The sequence below is a fragment of the Bombina bombina genome, chromosome 5, assembly GCF_027579735.1.
Source record: "Bombina bombina isolate aBomBom1 chromosome 5, aBomBom1.pri, whole genome shotgun sequence".
Classification (NCBI taxonomy): Eukaryota; Metazoa; Chordata; class Amphibia; order Anura; family Bombinatoridae; genus Bombina; species Bombina bombina.
The window spans coordinates 435,688,024-435,711,554 of record NC_069503.1 but is presented as its reverse complement, the minus strand read 5'-3'; the positions used below and the strand labels follow the sequence as shown (position 1 = coordinate 435,711,554).

Below are 23,531 nucleotides of genomic sequence, written 5' to 3'. Positions count from 1 at the left end.
TTACAGTACCAACTTTACTTTTTTTACTCCAAACATTTGAGAGTATCATTGAGCCTTTCAAATTTTACACGCTTTTCCACTGTCTGGATTGGTCAATCCAGTCAGGTGACGAAGATACGTACACACTGACAGTGAAGACGCTGGAGCCACGCTTGGGAGTTAAAGAATACTCAGCGTGTAGTGCCCGCAGCTGACTGCTCTGTCGTGAGCGCCCACACAGCACTGGAGCCGCTTACAACCATCAAGTCTGTCAGGTACGTTCAAGTTATTTCATCCCAGCATTTGTGCGTTTTCGAAACTGACCGGTCAGCGCTTGTTGCACTTAAGGACTTACTTAAGATACACAGGACATTTGCGAAGTGACAATTTGCTTCATTACTTATATGTTGGCTGCAGACCATAATTATTTATTCATATCTGCCTAAACGCTTTTTATAATCAGAGCCTCACAGACCATCTTATAGGTTATGGACTTTCCAGGCTGATTTTGATTCAATCAATGTTTTTCTAACTGAAACTACAGTCGCCTTTATTACGGTTTAGATATATATGAATTTTTTTTTTTTTTTTTTTTTTTTTTGAACATTCATATTTTATTGAGGTTTAAATGCAAACATATACTCAAAAAATATACGATGAGCACACAAAGAAAAAAAATACAACATATGTATGCAGTACAGTTAGAAGGCTATGCGTACATTATATTAAAATAACAGTAATCTTTGGATAAGTAGTATTGCTCGATACAGGTTAGGAGAGAAAATGCGGTGCGCATCATTAATGGTGGATATTATTCTACTTATAAACCCTCTAAAATGAATTAAGCAGGCCACATTTGGACCTCAGATATTGGAGTGATAATACTTATTTATAGAAGGTATCTGGGGATGAATAGGCCACTCATGGACCACATCTTATAAACCTCATTTTTTATTTTTATAGTACTGTAATGCAATAGGCCACTATTGGACCTGTTTAGGGTGATAATTAACATACCAAGTGATAACCACAACGAAGGTAATATTCTTAAATGGAAATAGCATGTTGAAGCAAACAATCAGAGACTCTTCTGAAAAGTTATGATAATCAGACCTGCTGAAGAATATGTAGTGATTAGAGCCATCTCTGTGGTAATATGTAAAGAAGAGTGTTAGGGAGGTATTGATTGCATGGCATGGGCAAGATAAGCCACATAGTTAATCCCCCTGAATTAGGAGGCATATTATATACAGTGGGGGGGGGGGAGGTGGTGGGTTGAAAACTATTAGTAAATATAGATAACGCAGGAGACTGTTGAATTGTAGGGTATCAACTGTAGATAAATAGGGCAACTAAAGATTTGAAGGTTACTATGGGAGCGTCTTTCTAGTAGTATTAGGCATATAATATAAGGAAAAATAAGCATACCCATTCTTTTTGGCAAGCTAAGGGGGCAAAGGGCCTCACAGCAGATTTAAGTTTGTGAGATTAAATATGTACGGAATGTAGCATAGATAGCATATCTAGAGCCTTGCCGCAAAGTACATTATAAACATTGCTTGCACAATTTGGTAAACGCTGCGGTACAAGGCTATAACTGTAATATTTCCCCTGAGCTGTGCATTTGTGGAGTATAGGCGTCACGCCGCCCCGGCCGCAGGCAGTCACGCCATGTCTAATAGTTATACTGAAGCCCAAGGGACATACGTAGGGGTCAGTACTCAACTCCGAAGCTCAGAGATAAATAGGGAGATGATAGTTTAGCTGTACTTTAGCAAGTGTGATGAACCAGGTTTTAAGGCAATGACTAGACATACATTCCTAATAGGCCAAATTGTTGTAGCTTATTCACTATTAATAACAAGTAACATGTAAGAAAATAGATATACCCCGCGCATCCCTAATGATGATGCAAATAAATTAAGTAGGAGCTTGTCTGCATATTAAACTTTAAATAGCAGTTTGTTAGCATAGTATACTGTAATAAAATGTAGATGAATATTCAGATTCAAAAGACATGCCCGGTAGAGCAATATATAGTTAAACACATATAGTGGGTGTTTGAAAAAACATTTTGCCAACATAACATAATGTAGATTAGTATGAATGGGTACCTAAGGTAATTAGTAAATGAAAAGGAGAATGAACACAGCGTTTATCTTAACTATAACGAAGCATGCTAAACAGTTAATTAGTCAAGGTATAAACTTGGGTAACTGTATTTCCCAGTCTGACTAAGGGGAAAGCACAGAACAGACTCCACTCAAACAAAATGCACAAATAGAAATATAGGAGGTAGCATATGTAGTCTAAGAGCTAGACACAATATCAGACATACATAGTGAGTGATTAATAATATATCAGTGCAAGAACTATCAAGTCAAATACGTTTTTAACAGTGTCTCTCTGCGGTCTAAAATCAAATCTAACATTCAGTGTGGATAGGTTTAGGCCACTAGGAGGTAATAGGAGCAGTGACTCTATCCTACCCCAGCTTTCAAGCTGCTGCGAGTATCGATTATCCGGAGCTTAAATTCCCATGGACAAGTCAGAGTCCCAGGCAAGTGAACAGCCTTTGGATGCAGCGTGGCATTAGATGCAGACACTCCCGGGTTATGAGAGAGCTCATCAGCGTGAGCCCTCCCGGGTGTGTCCCACCCATATGCCTGGGTTGATGTAAGTGCCGGTCGGGCCTTATCAATATCGCCACTCCAGGGTCGCAATAAAGTGAGATGACCTTTTTCGGCTTCAGCAGTAACCGCCGCTGCATGAGCCGATGTGATGGCTTCCACAGTCAATAAAGCCCGTGCTCCAGCTCCAAGTGCTACACATGCCCCATTCGTTTTAGGGGCCGAGACTCTGTGGGTCCGACCAGCAATCACCTCCAACACACAGTCTAAGCTAGGGCAGTCTAACATAGGCTTCGCCGCAGCAGGTTGTAGTGGGTTTAGAGCCCGTATTGCTTTTGCACAATCATCCTCAGCGACTGGCTGATCCATCCCCATTTCTAAGATGCTATCACGAGTTGCTGCTGCTAGAGGGGTAGAGGCTAGCCGCCTGCTGTCGGCTTCCACCTGTGGGGCTGTTAACGCGTCTGCACATTGTTCAGTGTCCGTGGCCAAGTCTGTGGCGTCGAAGCAGGAACTTGTATTTGCAGTGATTTGCTCACAGTTTTCATTGAAGGGTGCGCTATTCCCAAAAGCCTCATGAAGAGCTTGTGTGAGACTGTGGAAGTGGCTGTTAAGGAGCTGCGCCATCTCTGACTCCCACATGGTCGCGGCCTTCCGCATGGTAGTATTGCTGGTTTGCTCTCCGGCTCAGTCCAATCTCAGTCAGCCCCCACAACTCCACCAAAGTTATCCAGACATGGTTAAATGCTATTGTAGGTGTTCAAAACACGAATTTTGATAGAGATACCCATAGTTATGTCAAAGTTTAGTCAGGAGCTTAACACAGGCACGTCTCTGTCCTTGGATAGCTGGCTCCGCCCCCCCATATATGAATTATTTTTAGTATATGCTACTACATATATTAGTTTTAGAATTTACTTTTTTAGCGATTTATTATTTCAGTTCTATCAGATGTGGCCACATCTTTTTTCTTTTCTTATTTGAATGTACCTGTCTATATAGTTGATTGATTAAACATTTTAGGAATTGTTAAATTTTTATGCATTCCTATATTAAATTAATCTTTTGATAGTATTTTTGATCAGTATATCAATTCTTTTATACGATATTGCATCTTTATATCTATTGATTTATACCCACCATATTTATTTATTAGTGTGCCATACCTTTATATTTCTATTTGAAAGTATTTTAGTTTTTAAATATTTATTTATATATTTATATCTATAACTCAGCCTAGTGTGCCACTCTTATTTTTTATTTTCTATGTACTAGTTTTTAACTGTGTGTGAGGGATCACAGTCTATATTTGAGTTGGCTTTGAGTTATTGAGGTAGAAGTCCGGACCCACCACCCATTGTTTTTACCAATCCCTGGAAGCTTTGGTTTGCTTGTCTTGTGAAAAGCTGGAGTATGACCAGGAAAACCCTCCTAGGCTGGCTGGGCCCCTGGAACTCCCGGTCGGCCGCCTCACCACGGACACCCACCTAGCCGTCTCAGGCTGTCCGGGCTCCTGGAACTCCCGGTCGGCCACAGGACAGCAGGACACCCGCTAACTTTACCCCTGGTCGCTCCAGCAACCATGTGCCTCAGAGCTCCGCTCTTTTGGGGATTAGTAGCCCCTAGGGAAGACGAGGTGGGGGAGCTGCTTTTGGAACCGGGGGTTTTGGACACCCCTACCACCATAACTTTAACGGGCTGTATCTCCGGACCCCAATAAAGAATCACGCCGCTTTTTGGACTGCGGCATCTGGGGACCGATAGCTTTCAAATGATGTGGAAGTGCCGCCGATCCCTCGGGATCACCCCAAAACCGTCACCACTGTGTCCTGGGATTCTGTGGGACTATGGTTGCTATGGAGGCGCCGGTCAGTCTGGAGGGGCAGGAATGAAGGAAAAATTGTGGCATTGTCTCCTTGTTTTATCAAGATGTGTGTGTGTGTGTATATAAAAGATGTGTGTTTGTCCTAATAAAGACAGTTCTTATTTCACCTGAATGCTAGTCTGTCTAGTCATTTAGGTGGGCTCCTGCTAGAATCACTTTCCTGGGCTACATAGTAGCTTGTTCCATGCAGCAGAAGGACCCGTTTGGCGGAGCTACCTAGTCGGGTAGCCAGGAATCCGTCACATCTTGCTTTGCTGTGTTAGCCCGCAGGGCGTTATTTCTTATGTTACTGGTGGAAAAGTGTCTTTTCTGCCACAAGACACGAAGAATAGACCTAATTTTTTTTCCTTTCGTAACTTCAAAGGAAAGTCTTCCTCTTCCAAGCAGGAGCTGTCCAAGTCTTCTTGGAAACCAAATCAGTCCTTGAACAAGGGGAAGCAATCTAAGAAACCCGCGGCTGAGTCTAAATCAGCATGAAGGGTTTGCCCCTGATCTGGGATCGAATCTAGTTGGGAGCAGAGCTTCTCTGTTTTATCAAGCTTGGATATGAGATGTCTCAGATTCCTGGACTGTGGACATAGTATCGCAGGGTTACAAAATAGAATTCAAAACTTTTCTTCCCAGGGGCAGGTTCCACCTCTCAAAATTATATGCAGACCAGATAAAAAACAGAATTTATGTTTACCTGATAAATTACTTTCTCCAACGGTGTGTCCGGTCCACGGCGTCATCCTTACTTGTGGGATATTCTCTTCCCCAACAGGAAATGGCAAAGAGCCCAGCAAAGCTGGTCACATGATCCCTCCTAGGCTCCGCCTACCCCAGTCATTCGACCGACGTTAAGGAGGAATATTTGCATAGGAGAAACCATATGGTACCGTGGTGACTGTAGTTAAAGAAAATAAATTATCAGACCTGATTAAAAAAACCAGGGCGGGCCGTGGACCGGACACACCGTTGGAGAAAGTAATTTATCAGGTAAACATAAATTCTGTTTTCTCCAACATAGGTGTGTCCGGTCCACGGCGTCATCCTTACTTGTGGGAACCAATACCAAAGCTTTAGGACACGGATGAAGGGAGGGAGCAAATCAGGTCACCTAAATGGAAGGCACCACGGCTTGCAAAACCTTTCTCCCAAAAATAGCCTCAGAAGAAGCAAAAGTATCAAACTTGTAAAATTTGGTAAAAGTGTGCAGTGAAGACCAAGTCGCTGCCCTACATATCTGATCAACAGAAGCCTCGTTCTTGAAGGCCCATGTGGAAGCCACAGCCCTAGTGGAATGAGCTGTGATTCTTTCGGGAGGCTGCCGTCCGGCAGTCTCGTAAGCCAATCTGATGATGCTTTTAATCCAAAAAGAGAGAGAGGTAGAAGTTGCTTTTTGACCTCTCCTTTTACCAGAATAAACAACAAACAAGGAAGATGTTTGTCTAAAATCCTTTGTAGCATCTAAATAGAATTTTAGAGCGCGAACAACATCCAAATTGTGCAACAAACGTTCCTTCTTTGAAACTGGTTTCGGACACAGAGAAGGTACGATAATCTCCTGGTTAATGTTTTTGTTAGAAACAACTTTTGGAAGAAAACCAGGTTTAGTACGTAAAACCACCTTATCTGCATGGAACACCAGATAAGGAGGAGAACACTGCAGAGCAGATAATTCTGAAACTCTTCTAGCAGAAGAGATTGCAACTAAAAACAAAACTTTCCAAGATAATAACTTAATATCAACGGAATGTAAGGGTTCAAACGGAACCCCCTGAAGAACTGAAAGAACTAAATTGAGACTCCAAGGAGGAGTCAAAGGTTTGTAAACAGGCTTAATTCTAACCAGAGCCTGAACAAAGGCTTGAACATCTGGCACAGCTGCCAGCTTTTTGTGAAGTAACACAGACAAGGCAGAAATCTGTCCCTTCAGGGAACTTGCAGATAATCCTTTTTCCAATCCTTCTTGAAGGAAGGATAGAATCTTAGGAATCTTAACCTTGTCCCAAGGGAATCCTTTAGATTCACACCAACAGATATATTTTTTCCAAATTTTGTGGTAAATCTTTCTAGTTACAGGCTTTCTGGCCTGAACAAGAGTATCGATAACAGAATCTGAGAACCCTCGCTTCGATAAGATCAAGCGTTCAATCTCCAAGCAGTCAGCTGGAGTGAAACCAGGTTCGGATGTTCGAACGGACCCTGAACAAGAAGGTCTCGTCTCAAAGGTAGCTTCCAAGGAGGAGCCGATGACATATTCACCAGATCTGCATACCAAGTCCTGCGTGGCCACGCAGGAGCTATCAAGATCACCGACGCCCTCTCCTGATTGATCCTGGCTACCAGCCTGGGGATGAGAGGGAACGGCGGGAACACATAAGCTAGTTTGAAGGTCCAAAGTGCTACTAGTGCATCCACTAGAGCCGCCTTGGGATCCCTGGATCTGGACCCGTAGCAAGGAACTTTGAAGTTCTGACGAGAGGCCATCAGATCCATGTCTGGAATGCCCCACAGCTGAGTGACTTGGGCAAAGATTTCCGGATGGAGTTCCCACTCGCCCGGATGCAATGTCTGACGACTCAGAAAATCCGCTTCCCAATTTTCCACTCCTGGGATGTGGATAGCGGACAGGTGGCAGGAGTGAGACTCCGCCCATAGAATGATTTTGGTCACTTCTTCCATCGCTAGGGAACTCCTTGTTCCCCCCTGATGGTTGATGTACGCAACAGTTGTCATGTTGTCTGATTGAAACCGTATGAACTTGGCCCTCGCTAGCTGAGGCCAAGCCTTGAGAGCATTGAATATCGCTCTCAGTTCCAGAATATTTATCGGTAGAAGAGATTCTTCCCGAGACCAAAGACCCTGAGCTTTCAGGGATCCCCAGACCGCGCCCCAGCCCATCAGACTGGCGTCGGTCGTGACAATGACCCACTCTGGTCTGCGGAATGTCATCCCTCGTGACAGGTTGTCCAGGGACAGCCACCAACGGAGTGAGTCTCTGGTCCTCTGATTTACTTGTATCTTCGGAGACAAGTCTGTATAATCCCCATTCCACTGACTGAGCATGCACAGTTGTAATGGTCTTAGATGAATGCGCGCAAAAGGAACTATGTCCATAGCCGCTACCATCAACCCGATCACTTCCATGCACTGAGCTATGGAAGGAAGAGGAACGGAATGAAGTATCCGACAAGAGTCTAGAAGCTTTGTTTTTCTGGCCTCTGTCAGAAATATCCTCATTTCTAAGGAGTCTATTATTGTTCCCAAGAAGGGAACCCTTGTTGACGGAGATAGAGAACTCTTTTCCACGTTCACTTTCCATCCGTGAGATCTGAGAAAGGCCAGGACGATGTCCGTGTGAGCCTTTGCTTGAGGAAGGGACGACGCTTGAATCAGAATGTCGTCCAAGTAAGGTACTACAGCAATGCCCCTTGGTCTTAGCACAGCTAGAAGGGACCCTAGTACCTTTGTGAAAATCCTTGGAGCAGTGGCTAATCCGAAAGGAAGCGCCACGAACTGGTAATGCTTGTCCAGGAATGCGAACCTTAGGAACCGATGATGTTCCTTGTGGATAGGAATATGTAGATACGCATCCTTTAAATCCACCGTGGTCATGAATTGACCTTTCTGGATGGAAGGAAGAATAGTTCGAATGGTTTCCATCTTGAACGATGGAACCTTGAGAAACTTGTTTAAGATCTTGAGATCTAAGATTGGTCTGAACGTTCCCTCTTTTTTGGGAACTATGAACAGATTGGAGTAGAACCCCATCCCTTGTTCTCTTAATGGAACAGGATGAATCACTCCCATTTTTAACAGGTCTTCTACACAATGTAAGAATGCCTGTCTTTTTATGTGGTCTGAAGACAACTGAGACCTGTGGAACCTCCCCCTTGGGGGAAGTCCCTTGAATTCCAGAAGATAACCTTGGGAGACTATTTCTAGCGCCCAAGGATCCAGAACATCTCTTGCCCAAGCCTGAGCGAAGAGAGAGAGTCTGCCCCCCACCAGATCCGGTCCCGGATCGGGGGCCAACATTTCATGCAGTCTTGGTAGCAGTGGCAGGTTTCTTGGCCTGCTTTCCCTTGTTCCAGCCTTGCATTGGTCTCCAAGCTGGCTTGGCTTGAGAAGTATTACCCTCTTGCTTAGAGGACGTAGCACCTCGGGCTGGTCCGTTTCTACGAAAGGGACGAAAATTAGGTTTATTTTTTGCCTTGAAAGGCCGATCCTGAGGAAGGGCGTGGCCCTTACCCCCAGTGATATCAGAGATAATCTCTTTCAAGTCAGGGCCAAACAGCGTTTTCCCCTTGAAAGGAAAGTTAAGTAGCTTGTTCTTGGAAGACGCATCAGCCGACCAAGATTTCAACCAAAGCGCTCTGCGCGCCACAATAGCAAACCCAGAATTCTTAGCCGCTAACCTAGCCAATTGCAAAGTGGCGTCTAGGGTGAAAGAATTAGCCAATTTGAGAGCATTGATTCTGTCCATAATCTCCTCATAAGGAGGAGAATCACTATCGACCGCCTTTATCAGCTCATCGAACCAGAAACATGCGGCTGTAGCGACAGGGACAATGCATGCAATTGGTTGTAGAAGGTAACCCTGCTGAACAAACATCTTTTTAAGCAAACCTTCTAATTTTTTATCCATAGGATCTTTGAAAGCACAACTATCCTCTATGGGTATAGTGGTGCGTTTGTTTAAAGTGGAAACCGCTCCCTCGACCTTGGGGACTGTCTGCCATAAGTCCTTTCTGGGGTCGACCATAGGAAACAATTTTTTAAATATGGGGGGAGGGACGAAAGGAATACCGGGCCTTTCCCATTCTTTATTAACAATGTCCGCCACCCGCTTGGGTATAGGAAAAGCTTCTGGGAGCCCCGGCACCTCTAGGAACTTGTCCATTTTACATAGCTTCTCTGGGATGACCAACTTGTCACAATCATCCAGAGTGGATAATACCTCCTTAAGCAGAATGCGGAGATGTTCCAACTTAAATTTAAATGCAATCACATCAAGTTCAGCCTGTTGAGAAATGTTCCCTGAATCAGTAATTTCCCCCTCAGACAAAACCTCCCTGGCCCCATCAGACTGGGTTAGGGGCCCTTCAGAGATATTAGTATCAGCGTTGCCATGCTCTTCAGTATCTAAAACAGAGCAGCCGCGCTTACGCTGACAAGTGTTCATTCTGGCTAAAATGTTTTTTGACAGAATTATCCATTACAGCCGTTAATTGTTGCATAGTAAGGAGTATTGGCGCGCTAGATGTACTAGGGGCCTCCTGAGTGGGCAAGACTCGTGTAGACGAAGGAGGGAATGATGCAGTACCATGCTTACTCCCCTCACTTGAGGAATCATCTTGGGCATCATTGTCATTATCACATAAATCACATTTATTTAAATGAATAGGAATTCTGGCTTCCCCACATTCAGAACACAGTCTATCTGGTAGTTCAGACATGTTAAACAGGCATAAACTTGATAACAAAGTACAAAAACGTTTTAAAATAAAACCGTTACTGTCACTTTAAATTTTAAACTGAACACACTTTATTACTGCAATTGCGAAAAAACATGAAGGAATTGTACAAAATTCACCAAATTTTCACCACAGTGTCTTAAAGCCTTAAAAGTATTGCACACCAAATTTGGAAGCTTTAACCCTTAAAATAACGGAACCGGAGCCATTTTAAACTTTAACCCCTTTACAGTCCCTGGTATCTGCTTTGCTGAGACCCAACCAAGCCCAAAGGGGAATACGATACCAAATGATGCCTTCAGAAAGTCTTTTCTAAGTATCAGAACTCCTCACACATGCGACTGCATGCCATGCCTCTCAAAAACAAGTGCGCCACACCGGCGCGAAAATGAGGCTCTGCTTATGCTTTGGGAAAGTCCCTAAGTAATAAGGTGTCTAATACAGTGCCTGCCGATATTCTTATATCAAAATACCCAGATAAAATGATTCCTCAAGGCTAAATATGTGTTAATAATGAATCGATTTAGCCCAGAAAAGTCTACAGTCTTAATAAGCCCTTGTGAAGCCCTTATTTATGATCGTAATAAACATGGCTTACCGGATCCCATAGGGAAAATGACAGCTTCCAGCATTACATCGTCTTGTTAGAATTTGTCATACCTCAAGCAGCAAGAGACTGCATACTGTTCCCCCAACTGAAGTTAGTAGCTCTCAACAGTCCTGTGTGGAACAGCCATGGATTTTAGTTACGGTTGCTAAAATCATTTTCCTCATACAAACAGAAATCTTCATCTCTTTTCTGTTTCTGAGTAAATAGTACATACCAGCACTATTTCAAAATAACAAACTCTTGATTGAATAATAAAAACTACAGTTAAACACTAAAAAACTCTAAGCCATCTCCGTGGAGATGTTGCCTGTACAACGGCAAAGAGAATGACTGGGGTAGGCGGAGCCTAGGAGGGATCATGTGACCAGCTTTGCTGGGCTCTTTGCCATTTCCTGTTGGGGAAGAGAATATCCCACAAGTAAGGATGACGCCGTGGACCGGACACACCTATGTTGGAGAAAGAGAGGTTTTCTTGAATTGCGTCCGGGACCTTTCTTCCCTGGGAGAGAGAGTTCCAGTTCCTATAAGGGAACAGCGTCTAGGATTCTATTCAAATCTGTTTGTGGTTCCCAAAAAGGAGGGAACTTTTTGTCCTATTCTAGACCTAAAGTGTCTCAAAAAGTTTCTTAGGGTACTGTCCTTCAAAATGGACTCTCTGCCTCTCTGCAGTCTACTATTCGGCCATCAGTGGCTAAATGTATGGAGGTAATTGGTCTGATGGTCGCTTCCATGGACATCATTCCCTTTGCTCAATTCCATTTGAGAGCTCTGCATTTATTCATGCTCAGACAATGGAACGGGGACCATTCGGATCTGTCTCAGAGGATAGATCTAGATCAGGTGACAAGAGACTCTCCCGTGTGGCCTTCTCGGGAGCATCTATCTCAGGGCACATGCTTCCGGAGGCCTTCCTGAGTGATTGTGACAAAGGACGCCAGCCTGCTGGGCTGGGGAGCTGCCTGGGACTCGTTAAAGGCGCAGGGACTATGGACTCTGGAGGAGTCTGGTCGCCCCATAAATATCTTGGAGTTGAGCACAATTTACAATTCTCTGATGGCTTGTCCTCAGTTGTCCTTAGCCCGATTTACCAGGTTCCAGTCAGACAATGTCACCTCAATGGCTTACATCAACCACCAAGGAGGAACTCGGAGTTCCTTAGCCATGAAGGAGGTGGCTCAGATTGTTCTGTGGGTGGAAGCTCACAATTGCTGTCTATCTGCCATCCACATTCCAGGGGTGGACAACTGGGAAGCGGACTCAGACAGACATTTCATCCTGGGGAGTGGGCTCTTATCCGTAGGTGTTCTCCAGGTTAACCCTTAAATGGGGGGTGCCAGAGTTGGATCTGATGGCGTCTCGGCAGAACGCCAAACTTCCAAGGTACGGTTCAAAGAAATCCACAGGCCGTCCTGATAGATGCTCTGGCGGTTCCTTGGGATTTCAGTCTGGCATATCAGTTTCCTCCGTTTGCTCTCCTTCCATGAGTCATTGCTTGTATCAAACAAGAAAGAGTATAGGTAATTCTAATAGCTCCTGTGTGGCCTCGCAAGATCTGGTATGCAGACCTACTGAAGATGTCATCTCTTCCACCTTGGAGGTTCCCTCTGAAGAAGGACCTTCTAACTCTGGGTCCATTCCTTCATCCAAATCTCGCTTCTCTGAAGCTGACTGCTTGGAGATTGAACGCTTAGTGTCCGTTTGAGCCAACGCATTCCATAGATATTAAGTTGTTATCTTGGAAGGTTTTGTTTCTTATTGCTATCTCTTCTGCTCGGACAGTCTCTGAACTCTCGGCTTTGCAGTGTAATTCACCTTATCTTATCTTTCATGCTTCGTACTTAGGTTTTCTTCAGAAAGTGGTTTCGGATAGAAATATTAATCAGGAAATTGTTGTTCCTTCTCTATGTCCTAATCCTTCTTCTAATAAGGAACATTTGTTGCACAACTCTGCAGACGACTAAAGATTTTCGCCAGTCTTATGCCCTTTTTGTTTGTTTCTATGGAAAGCGTAAGGGTCAGAAAGCTACTGCTACTTCTCTTTATCTCTGGTTCTCTTTCTCTCTCCTGAGAGAATTATGGCTCATTCCACAAGGGCGGTCTCCTCTTTTTGGGCTGTCAAAAATGAAGCTTCTGTGAAACAGATTTGCAAGGCTGCAACTTGGTCCTCTTTGCATACTTTTTCCAAATTTTCCAAATTTGATACTTTTGCCTCAGCCGAGGCTTCTTTTGGGAGAAAGGTTCTTCAAGCGGTGATGCCTTCTGTTTAGGTCTGCCTGTCTTGCTTTCCTTCCCTAGTCATCTGTGTCCTCTAGCTTGGGTATTGGTTCCCACTAGCAATTGATGACGTTGTGGACTCTCCATATTTTAGGAACGAAAACAAGATTTATGCTTACCTGATAAATCTATTTCTTTCCGGATATGGAGAGTCCATGACCCCACCCTTAAATTCTAAGACAGTTATTTTTTTTACTAAACCTCAGGCACCTCTATACCTTTGTGTTATTCCTTTTTTTCCCATTTCCCTTCGGTTGAATGACTGGGGTTTATGGGTAGGGGAGTGGCACTTAACAGCTTTGCTGTGGTGCTCTTTGCCGCCTCCTGCTTGCCAGGAGTGATATTTCCACTAGTAATTGATGACGTCGTGGACTCCATACCCGGAAAGAAATATTTATCAGATAAGCATAAATCTTTTTTTTTTTTCCATTCTCTTGGAGCCCGCCCATTTTTTGGGTCAGCGCCTGGGTGGTAGTTGTTGATTGGTGGCTAAATGTAGCCACCAAGCATGACCCAGGTAGCTGATCCAAAAATGGGCCGGCTCCTAAGCCTACATTCCTTCTTTTTCAAATAAAGATACAGATAGAACGAAGAAAAATTGATAATAGGAGTACATTGGAAGTTGCTTAAAATTGCATGCTCTATCTGAATCATAAAAGAAAAAAAATATTTTTCAAATCCTCCACATTTTCTGTATATTTGTGTTGAGTTAAAGCAAATACATTTTTCTTTAGCCATTCATTTAAGGGACACTCAAATTGTTTCTTTTATAATTCAGAATAGAGCATGCGATTTTAAGCAACTTTCTAATTTACTCCTATTATCAATTTTTGTTCATTCTCTTGCTATCTTTATTTGAAAAGCAAGAATGTAAGTTTAGAAGGCGGACCATTTTTGGTGTTGTTTGCTGATTGGTGGCTAAATTCACCCACCATTAAACAAGTGCTGTCCAGTGTACTGAACCAAAAATTGGCTGGCTCCTTAGCTTAGATGCCTTCTTTTTCAAATAAAGGGAATGAAGAAAAATTGATAATAGGAGTAAATTAGAAAGTTGTTAAAAAATGTATGCTCTGTCTGAATCATGAAATTTTTTTGACTTTAGTATCCATTTAATATAAATCAGTATATTAAAAAAAATGCTGCATTTAGCCTTCTCTCCCCAGTCTTCATAATCAATGAAAAATCTCTGCAACTTATCAATGCTTTTCACTTTTTTTTTTTTGGCAAAGGAAGAAGAAGAAGAACACGGCATATTAAAAGATGTGGTCATTTGTGTCAGTAAAAAGCTGAGCAGAAAGCAAGGAGAGTTAAATGGTATGGCAGCTTCACTTGGAGGAGAATACAGGTACTGTAACTATTTTTGACAATATACCATATCCAGGAAGCAGATGGAGCACTTTTGCAGCATTGTTAAAATTGTTGGGCCAAGACATATCTGTGTGGTATTTAAATAGTAATTCCAGACAATACAGCTGCAAAGGGTGTGAAAAATTGTCCAATGGTATTGTTTTCTGTAGCAGTTAAAGGGCCACTAAACCCAAAATCTTTCTTTCATGATTCAGATAGAGAATAGAAATGTAAACAACATTACAATTTACTTCTATTATTTATTTTGCTTCATTTTTTAAATATCCTTATTTGAAGAAAAAGCAATGCACATGGTGAGCCAATCACATGATGCTTCTATGTGCAGCAACCAATCAGCAGCTAGTGAGCATATCTAGATATGCTTTTCATCAAAGAATATCAAGAGAATAAAACAAATTAGATAATATAAGTAAACTAGAAAGATGTTTAAAATTGCATTCTCTTTCTAAATCATAAAAGAAAAAAATGTGGGAGGCATGTCCCTTTAACCCATCTGTGGATGACATACACCTGCTAAATCTGTACTTATAACATGTCATTTTCTCCAACATAGGTGTGTCCGGTCCACGGCGTCATCCTTACTTGTGGGATATTCTCTTCCCCAACAGGAAATGGCAAAGAGCCCAGCAAAGCTGGTCACATGATCCCTCCTAGGCTCCGCCTACCCCAGTCATTCTCTTTGCCGTTGTACAGGCAACATCTCCACGGAGATGGCTTAGAGTTTTTTAGTGTTTAACTGTAGTTTTTCATTATTCAATCAAGAGTTTGTTATTTTCAAATAGTGCTGGTACGTACTATTTACTCAGAAACAGAAAAGAGATGAAGAATTCTGTTTGTATGAGGAAAATGATTTTAGCAACCGTAACTAAAATCCATGGCTGTTCCACACAGGACTGTTGAGAGCATTAACTTCAGTTGGGGGAACAGTTTGCAGTCCTTTGCTGCTTGAGGTATGACACATTCTAACAAGACGATGTAATGCTGGAAGCTGTCATTTTCCCTATGGGATCCGGTAAGCCATGTTTATTACGATTGTAAATAAGGGCTTCACAAGGGCTTATTTAGACTGTAGACATTTTTTGGGCTAAATCGATTGATATTAACACTTATTTAGCCTTGAGGAATCATTTATTCTGGGTATTTTGATATAATTATATCGGCAGGCACTGTTTTAGACACCTTATTCTTTAGGGGCTTTCCCAAAGCATAGGCAGAGTCTCATTTTCGCGCCGGTGTTGCGCACTTGTTTTTGAGAGGCATGGCATGCAGTCGCATGTGAGAGGAGCTCTGATACTGATAAAAGACTTCTGAAGGCATCATTTGGTATCGTATTCCCCTTGGGTTTGGTTGGGTCTCAGCAAAGCAGATACCAGGGACTGTAAAGGGGTTAAAGCTTAAAACGGCTCCGGTTCCGTTATTTTAAGGGTTAAAGCTTCCAAAATTGGTGTGCAATATTTTCAAGGCTTTAAGACACTGTGGTGAAAGTTTGGTGAATTTTGAACAATTCCTTCATGTTTTTTCGCAATAATTCTGTCAAAAACATTTTAGCCAAAATGAACCCTTGTCAGCGTAAGCGTGGATGCTCTGTTTTAGTTACTGAAGAGCATGACGACGCTGATATTAATATCTCTGAAGGGCCCCTAACCCAATCTGAGGGAGCCAGGGAGGTTTTGTCTGAGGGAGAAATTACTGATTTAGGGAACATTTCTCAGCAGGCTGAATCTGATGTGATTACTTTTAAATTTAAATTGGAACATCTCCGCATTTTGCTTAAGGAGGTATTATCCACTCTGGATGATTGTGAAAATTTGGTCATCCCAGAGAAACTATGTAAAATGGACAAGTTCCTAGAGGTGCCGGGGCTCCCAGAAGCTTTTCCTATACCCAAGCGGGTGGCGGACATTGTTAATAAAGAATGGGAAAGGCCCGGTATCCCTTTCGTCCCTCCCCCCATATTTAAAAAATTGTTTCCTATGGTCGACCCCAGAAAGGACTTATGGCAGTCAGTCCCCAAGGTCGAGGGAGCGGTTTCTACTTTAAACAAACGCACCACTATTCCCATAGAGGATAGTTGTGCTTTCAAAGATCCTATGGATAAAAAATTAGAAGGTTTGCTTAAAAAGATGTTTGTTCAGCAGGGTTACCTTCTACAACCCATTTCATGCATTGTCCCTGTCACTACAGCCGCATATTTCTGGTTTGATGAACTGATTAAGGTGCTCGATAGTGACTCTCCTCCTTATGAGGAGATTATGGACAGAGTCAATGCTCTCAAATTGGCTAATTCTTTCACTCTAGACGCCTCTTTGCAATTGGCTAAGTTAGCGGCTAAGAATTCTGGGTTTGCTATTGTGGCGCGCAGAGCGCTTTGGTTGAAATCTTGGTCGGCTGATGCGTCTTCCAAGAACAAGCTACTAAACATTCCTTTCAAGGGGAAAACGCTGTTTGGTCCTGACTTGAAAGAGATTATCTCTGATATCACTGGGGGTAAGGGCCATGCCCTTCCTCAGGATCGGCCTTTCAAGGCAAAAAATAGACCTAATTTTCGTCCCTTTCGTAAAAACGGACCAGCCCAAGGTGCTACGTCCTCTAAGCAAGAGGGTAATACTTCTCAGGCCAAGCCAGCTTGGAGACCAATGCAAGGCTGGAACAAGGGAAAGCAGGCAAAGAAACCTGCCACTGCTACCAAGACAGCATGAAATATCGGCCCCCGATCCGGGACCGGATCTGGTGGGGGGCAGACTCTCTCTCTTCGCTCAGGCTTGGGCAAGAGATGTTCTGGATCCTTGGGCGCTAGAAATAGTCTCCCAGGGTTATCTTCTGGAATTCAAGGGACTTCCCCCAAGGGGAAGGTTCCACAGGTCTCAGTTGTCTTCAGACCACATAAAAAGACAGGCGTTCTTACATTGTGTAGAAGACCTGTTAAAAATGGGAGTGATTCATCCTGTTCCATTGAGAGAACAAGGGATGGGGTTCTACTCCAATCTGTTCATAGTTCCCAAAAAAGAGGGAACGTTCAGACCAATCCTAGATCTCAAGATCTTAAACAAATTTCTCAAGGTCCCATCTTTCAAGATGGAAACCATTCGAACTATCCTTCCTTCCATCCAGGAAGGTCAATTCATGACCACGGTGGATTTAAAGGATGCGTATCTACATATTCCTATCCACAAGGAACATCATCGGTTCCTAAGGTTTGCATTCCTGGACAAACATTACCAGTTCGTGGCGCTTCCTTTCGGATTAGCCACTGCTCCAAGGATTTTCACAAAGGTACTAGGGTCCCTTCTAGCTGTGCTAAGACCAAGGGGCATTGCAGTTGTACCTTACCTGGACGACATTCTGATCAAGCGTCGTCCCTCCCTCGAGCAAAGGCTCACACGGACATCGTCCTGGCCTTTCTCAGATCGCACGGCTGGAAAGTGAACGTGGAAAAGAGTTCTCTATCCCCGTCAACAAGGGTTCCCTTCTTGGGAACAATTATAGACTCCTCAGAAATGAGGATTTTTCTAACAGAGGCCAGAAAGACAAAGCTTCTGGACTCTTGTCGAATACTTCATTCCGTTCCTCTTCCTTCCGTAGCTCAGTGCATGGAAGTGATCGGGTTGATGGTAGCGACAATGGACATAGTTCCTTTTGCGCGCATTCATCTAAGACCATTACAACTGTGCATGCTCAGTCAGTGGAATGGGGACTATACAGACTTGTCTCCAAAGATACAAGTAAATCAGAGGACCAGAGACTCACTCCGTTGGTGGCTGTCCCTGGACAACCTGTCACGAGGGATGACATTCCACAGACCAGAGTGGGTCATTGTCACGACCGACGCCAGTCTGATGGGCTGGGGCGCGGTCTGGGGATCCCTGAAAGCTCAGGGTCTTTGGTCTCGGGAAGAATCTCTTCTACCGATAAATATTCTGGAACTGAGAGCGATATTCAATGCTCTCAAGGCTTGGCCTCAGCTAGCGAGGACCAAGTTCATACGGTTTCAATCAGACAACATGACGACTGTTGCGTACATCAACCATCAGGGGGGAACAAGGAGTTCCCTAGCGATGGAAGAAGTGACCAAGATTATTCTATGGGCGGAGTCTCACTCCTGCCACCTGTCTGCTATCCACATCCCGGGAGTGGAAAATTGGGAAGCGGATTTTCTGAGTCGTCAGACATTGCATCCGGGGGAGTGGGAACTCCATCCGGAAATCTTTGCCCAAGTCACTCAACTTTGGGGCATTCCAGACATGGATCTGATGGCCTCTCGTCAGAACTTCAAAGTTCCTTGCTACGGGTCCAGATCCAGGGATCCCAAGGCGGCTCTAGTGGATGCACTAGTAGCACCTTGGACCTTCAAACTAGCTTATGTGTTCCCGCCGTTTCCTCTCATCCCCAGGCTGGTAGCCAGGATCAATCAGGAGAGGGCGTCGGTGATCTTGATAGCTCCTGCGTGGCCACGCAGGACTTGGTATGCAGATCTGGTGAATATGTCATCGGCTCCACCTTGGAAGCTACCTTTGAGACGAGACCTTCTTGTTCAGGGTCCGTTCGAACATCCGAATCTGGTTTCACTCCAGCTGACTGCTTGGAGATTGAACGCTTGATTTTATCGAAGCGAGGTTTCTCAGATTCTGTTATCGATACTCTTGTTCAGGCCAGAAAGCCTGTAACTAGAAAGATTTACCACAAAATTTGGAAAAAATATATCTGTTGGTGTGAATCTAAAGGATTCCCTTGGGACAAGGTTAAGATTCCTAGGATTCTATCCTTCCTTCAAGAAGGATTGGAAAAAGGATTATCGGCAAGTTCCCTGAAGGGACAGATTTCTGCCTTGTCGGTGTTACTTCACAAAAAGCTGGCAGCTGTGCCAGATGTTCAAGCCTTTGTTCAGGCTCTGGTTAGAATCAAGCCTGTTTACAAACCTTTGACTCCTCCTTGGAGTCTCAATCTAGTTCTTTCAGTTCTTCAGGGGGTTCCGTTTGAACCCTTACATTCCGTTGATATTAAGTTATTATCTTGGAAAGTTTTGTTTTTAGTTGCAATTTCTTCTGCTAGAAGAGTTTCAGAATTATCTGCTCTGCAGTGTTCTCCTCCTTATCTGGTGTTCCATGCAGATAAGGTGGTTTTACGTACTAAACCTGGTTTTCTTCCAAAAGTTGTTTCTAACAAAAACATTAACCAGGAGATTATCGTACCTTCTCTGTGTCCGAAACCAGTTTCAAAGAAGGAACGCTTGTTGCACAATTTGGATGTTGTTCGCGCTCTAAAATTCTATTTAGATGCTACAAAGGATTTTAGACAAACATCTTCCCTGTTTGTTGTTTATTCAGGTAAAAGGAGAGGTCAAAAAGCAACTTCTACCTCTCTCTCTTTTTGGATTAAAAGCATCATCAGATTGGCTTACGAGACTGCCGGACGGCAGCCTCCCGAAAGAATCACGGCTCATTCCACTAGGGCTGTGGCTTCCACATGGGCCTTCAAGAACGAGGCTTCTGTTGATCAGATATGTAGGGCAGCGACTTGGTCTTCACTGCACACTTTTACCAAATTTTACAAGTTTGATACTTTTGCTTCTTCTGAGGCTATTTTTGGGAGAAAGGTTTTGCAAGCCGTGGTGCCTTCCATTTAGGTGACCTGATTTGCTCCCTCCCTTCATCCGTGTCCTAAAGCTTTGGTATTGGTTCCCACAAGTAAGGATGACGCCGTGGACCGGACACACCTATGTTGGAGAAAACAGAATTTATGTTTACCTGATAAATTTCTTTCTCCAACGGTGTGTCCGGTCCACGGCCCGCCCTGGTTTTTTAATCAGGTCTGATAATTTATTTTCTTTAACTACAGTCACCACGGTACCATATGGTTTCTCCTATGCTATTATTCCTCCTTAACGTCGGTCGAATGACTGGGGTAGGCGGAGCCTAGGAGGGATCATGTGACCAGCTTTGCTGGGCTCTTTGCCATTTCCTGTTGGGGAAGAGAATATCCCACAAGTAAGGATGACGCCGTGGACCGGACACACCGTTGGAGAAAGAAATTTATCAGGTAAACATAAATTCTGTTTTTTTTATATTTGGTATTTGTATTTCATATGTATTTGCTACCACAGTTCATTTTTGAATAGTGCTGTTAAAATATTTTTACATATATATGTTTAAAGCTTTTCAATGCGCATGCCAAACTATTGTCAACATCTACTCCCCATTGTGGATGACGAATACATGTCTTAAACCTGCCAATCCATAGACAACTAATAACTCGGGGGGCTTTTAAATCCCATATCTCAGCCCCAGACCAGTTACGGAAAGAAGATTTTGCCCTTTTAAACAAGGCACTTAAAGGGACACTCAGGTTATATTAAATTTTCATGATTCAGATACAGCATGTAATTTTAAACAACTTTCCAATTTACTTCCATTAAAAAAAATGTACACAGTCTTTTATATTTACAATTTTTGAGTCTCCAGATCCTACTGAGCATGTGCAAGAATTCAGACTATATGTATATGCATTTGTGATTGGTTGATTGCTATCACATGGTACAAGGGGAGTGGAAATATACATAACTTTGAAATTTGTTGTAAAAAAAATTACTCATTTGAAGTTCAGACTGCTATTGCATTGTCTTATCTTGCATTTGTTGATTATGCAAATCGAATGTGTTGACTGGTCCTTTAAAGTGGTTTACTCTGGGGGAGGAGCTTTATCTCCCACCATGTTCTAGTACAAACAGATGTGCATCTTTAGAGTCCTCTCTTACGGTAAATACTACTTTGATTACTTTGTGTTATTGCAGTTTCTTGGTTATGACATACGTCTTAATCAGAGAATAGACCCCTCATTTGAAAGAGATGAGTTTGCTCTTTCAAATGAGGGGTTGCATGCCCTGTAATATGCAGGTAATCACCCTTAAAGAGAGGCAGTAACCTGCAGGAGCACTTAACCCCTTAACGACCGAGGACATGCAGGGTACGTCCTCAAAAAAAAGGCAGTTAACGCCTGAGGACGTACCCTGCACGTCCTCGGTGTGGAAAGCAGCTGGAAGCGATCCTGCTCGCTTCCAGCTGCTTTCCGGTTATTGCAGTGATGCCTCGATACGGAGCCATCCTGCAATAACATTTTTAAGCCATCCGGTGCAGAGAGAGCCACTCTGTGGCCCTCTCTGCACCGGAGATCGGTGGCTTACTTCGTTGGTGGGTGGGAGCCGGACCGGGAGGCGGGTGGCGGCCATCGATGGCCCTCGTGATGTGGAGGGGGGCGGGATCGTGGGCGGGGATGCGAGGGGGTGCGCACTGACGCGCGCACGTGCACGGGAGGGTGGGGGCGGGCGCGTGCACGGGGAAGGAGCGGGTGGGAACCGCTACACACAGAATTTTTTTTGTAGGAAAATGAAAACAAACACTTAAATTAAATAAACAAATCAGAGAAAAACAACAATCAGTTAGGTGGTGGGGGTTGGTCTTTGGGGAGGGGGAAGCTACACTACAGAAAAACCGGGCAAAAAAATAAAAAAACCCATATTTTTTTTGCAAACTGGGTACTGGCAGACAGCTGCCAGTACCCAAGATGGCCCCAATTAAGGCAGAGGGGAGGCTTAGAGAGCGCTTTTGGGGGGGATCAGGGAGGTTGGGGGCTAAGGGGGGGATCCTACACAGTATCATATGTAAATATGCTAAAAAAATGTTTTATTATTTTTAAAAACCCTTTTATTTTAGTACTGGCAGACTTTCTGCCAGTACTTAAGATGGCGGGGACGATTGTGGGGTGGGGGAGGGAAGGGAGCTGTTTGGGAGGGATCAGGGGGTGGGATGTGTCAGGTGGGAGGCTGATCTCTACACTAAAGCTAAAATTAACCCTGCAAGCTCCCTACAAACTCCCTAATTAACCCCTTCACTGCTATCCATAATACACGTGTGAGGCGCAGCAGCATTTAGCGGCCTTCTAATTACCAGAAAGCAACGCCAAAGTCATATATGTCTGCTATTTCTGAACAAAGGGGATCCCAGAGAAGCATTTACAACCATTTGTCCCATAATTGCACACACTGTTTGTAAATGATTTCAGTGAGAAACCTAAAATTGTGAAAAATGTAAAGTTTTTTTTAATTTGATCGCATTTGGCGGTGAAATGGTGGCATGAAATATACCAAAATGGGCCTAGATCAATACTTGGGGTCGTCTACTACACTACACTAAAGCTAAAATTAACCCTACAAGCTCCCTAAAAGCTCCCTAATTAACCCCTTAACTGCTGGGCATAATACACGTGTGGTGCGCAGTGGCATTTAGCGGCCTTCTAATTACCAAAAAGCAACGCCAAAGCCATATATGCCTGCTATTTCTGAACAAAGAGGATCCCAGAGAAGAATTTACAACCATTTATGCCATAATTGCACAAGCTGTTTGTAAATAATTTCAGTGAGAAACCGAAAGTTTGTGAAAAAATTTGTGAAAAAGTGAAAATTTTTTGTATTTGATCGCATTTGGCGGTGAAATAGTGGTATGAATTATACCAAAATTGGCCTAGATCAATACTTTGGGATGTCTACTAAAAAAAAATATATACATGTCAATGGCTATTCAGGGATTCCTGACAGATATCAGTGTTCCAATGTAACTAGCGCTAATTTTGAAAAAAATTGGTTTGGAAATAGCAAAGTGCTACTTGTATTTATTGCCCTATAACTTGCAAAAAAAGCAAAGAACATGTAAACATTGGGTATTTCTAAACTCAGGACAAAATTTAGAAACTATTTAGCATGGGTGTTTTTTGGTGGTTGTAGATCTGTAACAGATTTTGGGGGTCAAAGTTAGAAAAAGTGTTTTTTTTTCCCCATTTTTCCTCATATTTTAAATTTTTTTTTATAGTAAATTATAAGATATGATAAAAATAATGGTATCGTTAGAAAGTCCATTTAATGGCGAGAAAAACAGTATATAATATGTGTGGGTACAGTAAATGAGCAAGAGGAAAATTACAGCTAAACACAAACACCGCAAAAATGTAAAAATAGCCTTGGTCCCAAACGGACAGAAAATGGAAAAGTGCTGTGGTCATTAAGGGGTTAATAAAACCTGGTAATTCTAAAGGGGATCATGAATCAAAATTTAAATGAACAGATTCCCCTCTTTCAAATGAGGGGTTATTTGCCCATGTACAATAAACAGAGGGAGATAGGGGCTCCATTAGACCCCCATCCCCTTCAGGGTAAACAGAACTGTAAGTTATTGCCACTTTAATGGCAGTCACCTGTGTTTTACAGTGATATATATATATATTTCTCCAACATAGGTGTGTCCGGTCCACGGCGTCATCCTTACTTGTGGGATATT

At 43.2% G+C, this 23,531-nt stretch overlaps 1 protein-coding gene across 1 annotated transcript in view; it reads left to right on the top strand.

Moving 5' to 3' along the window:
* The window catches only part of TOPBP1 (DNA topoisomerase II binding protein 1), an 872,354-nt gene that overhangs the window by 256,356 nt on the left and 592,467 nt on the right, over nt 1-23,531 (top strand). Inside the window, exon 16 of the mRNA XM_053715750.1 lies at nt 14,070-14,185. Within this exon, the coding sequence (XP_053571725.1) occupies nt 14,070-14,185 (116 nt within the window). The remainder of the gene's footprint in view (nt 1-14,069; nt 14,186-23,531) is intronic.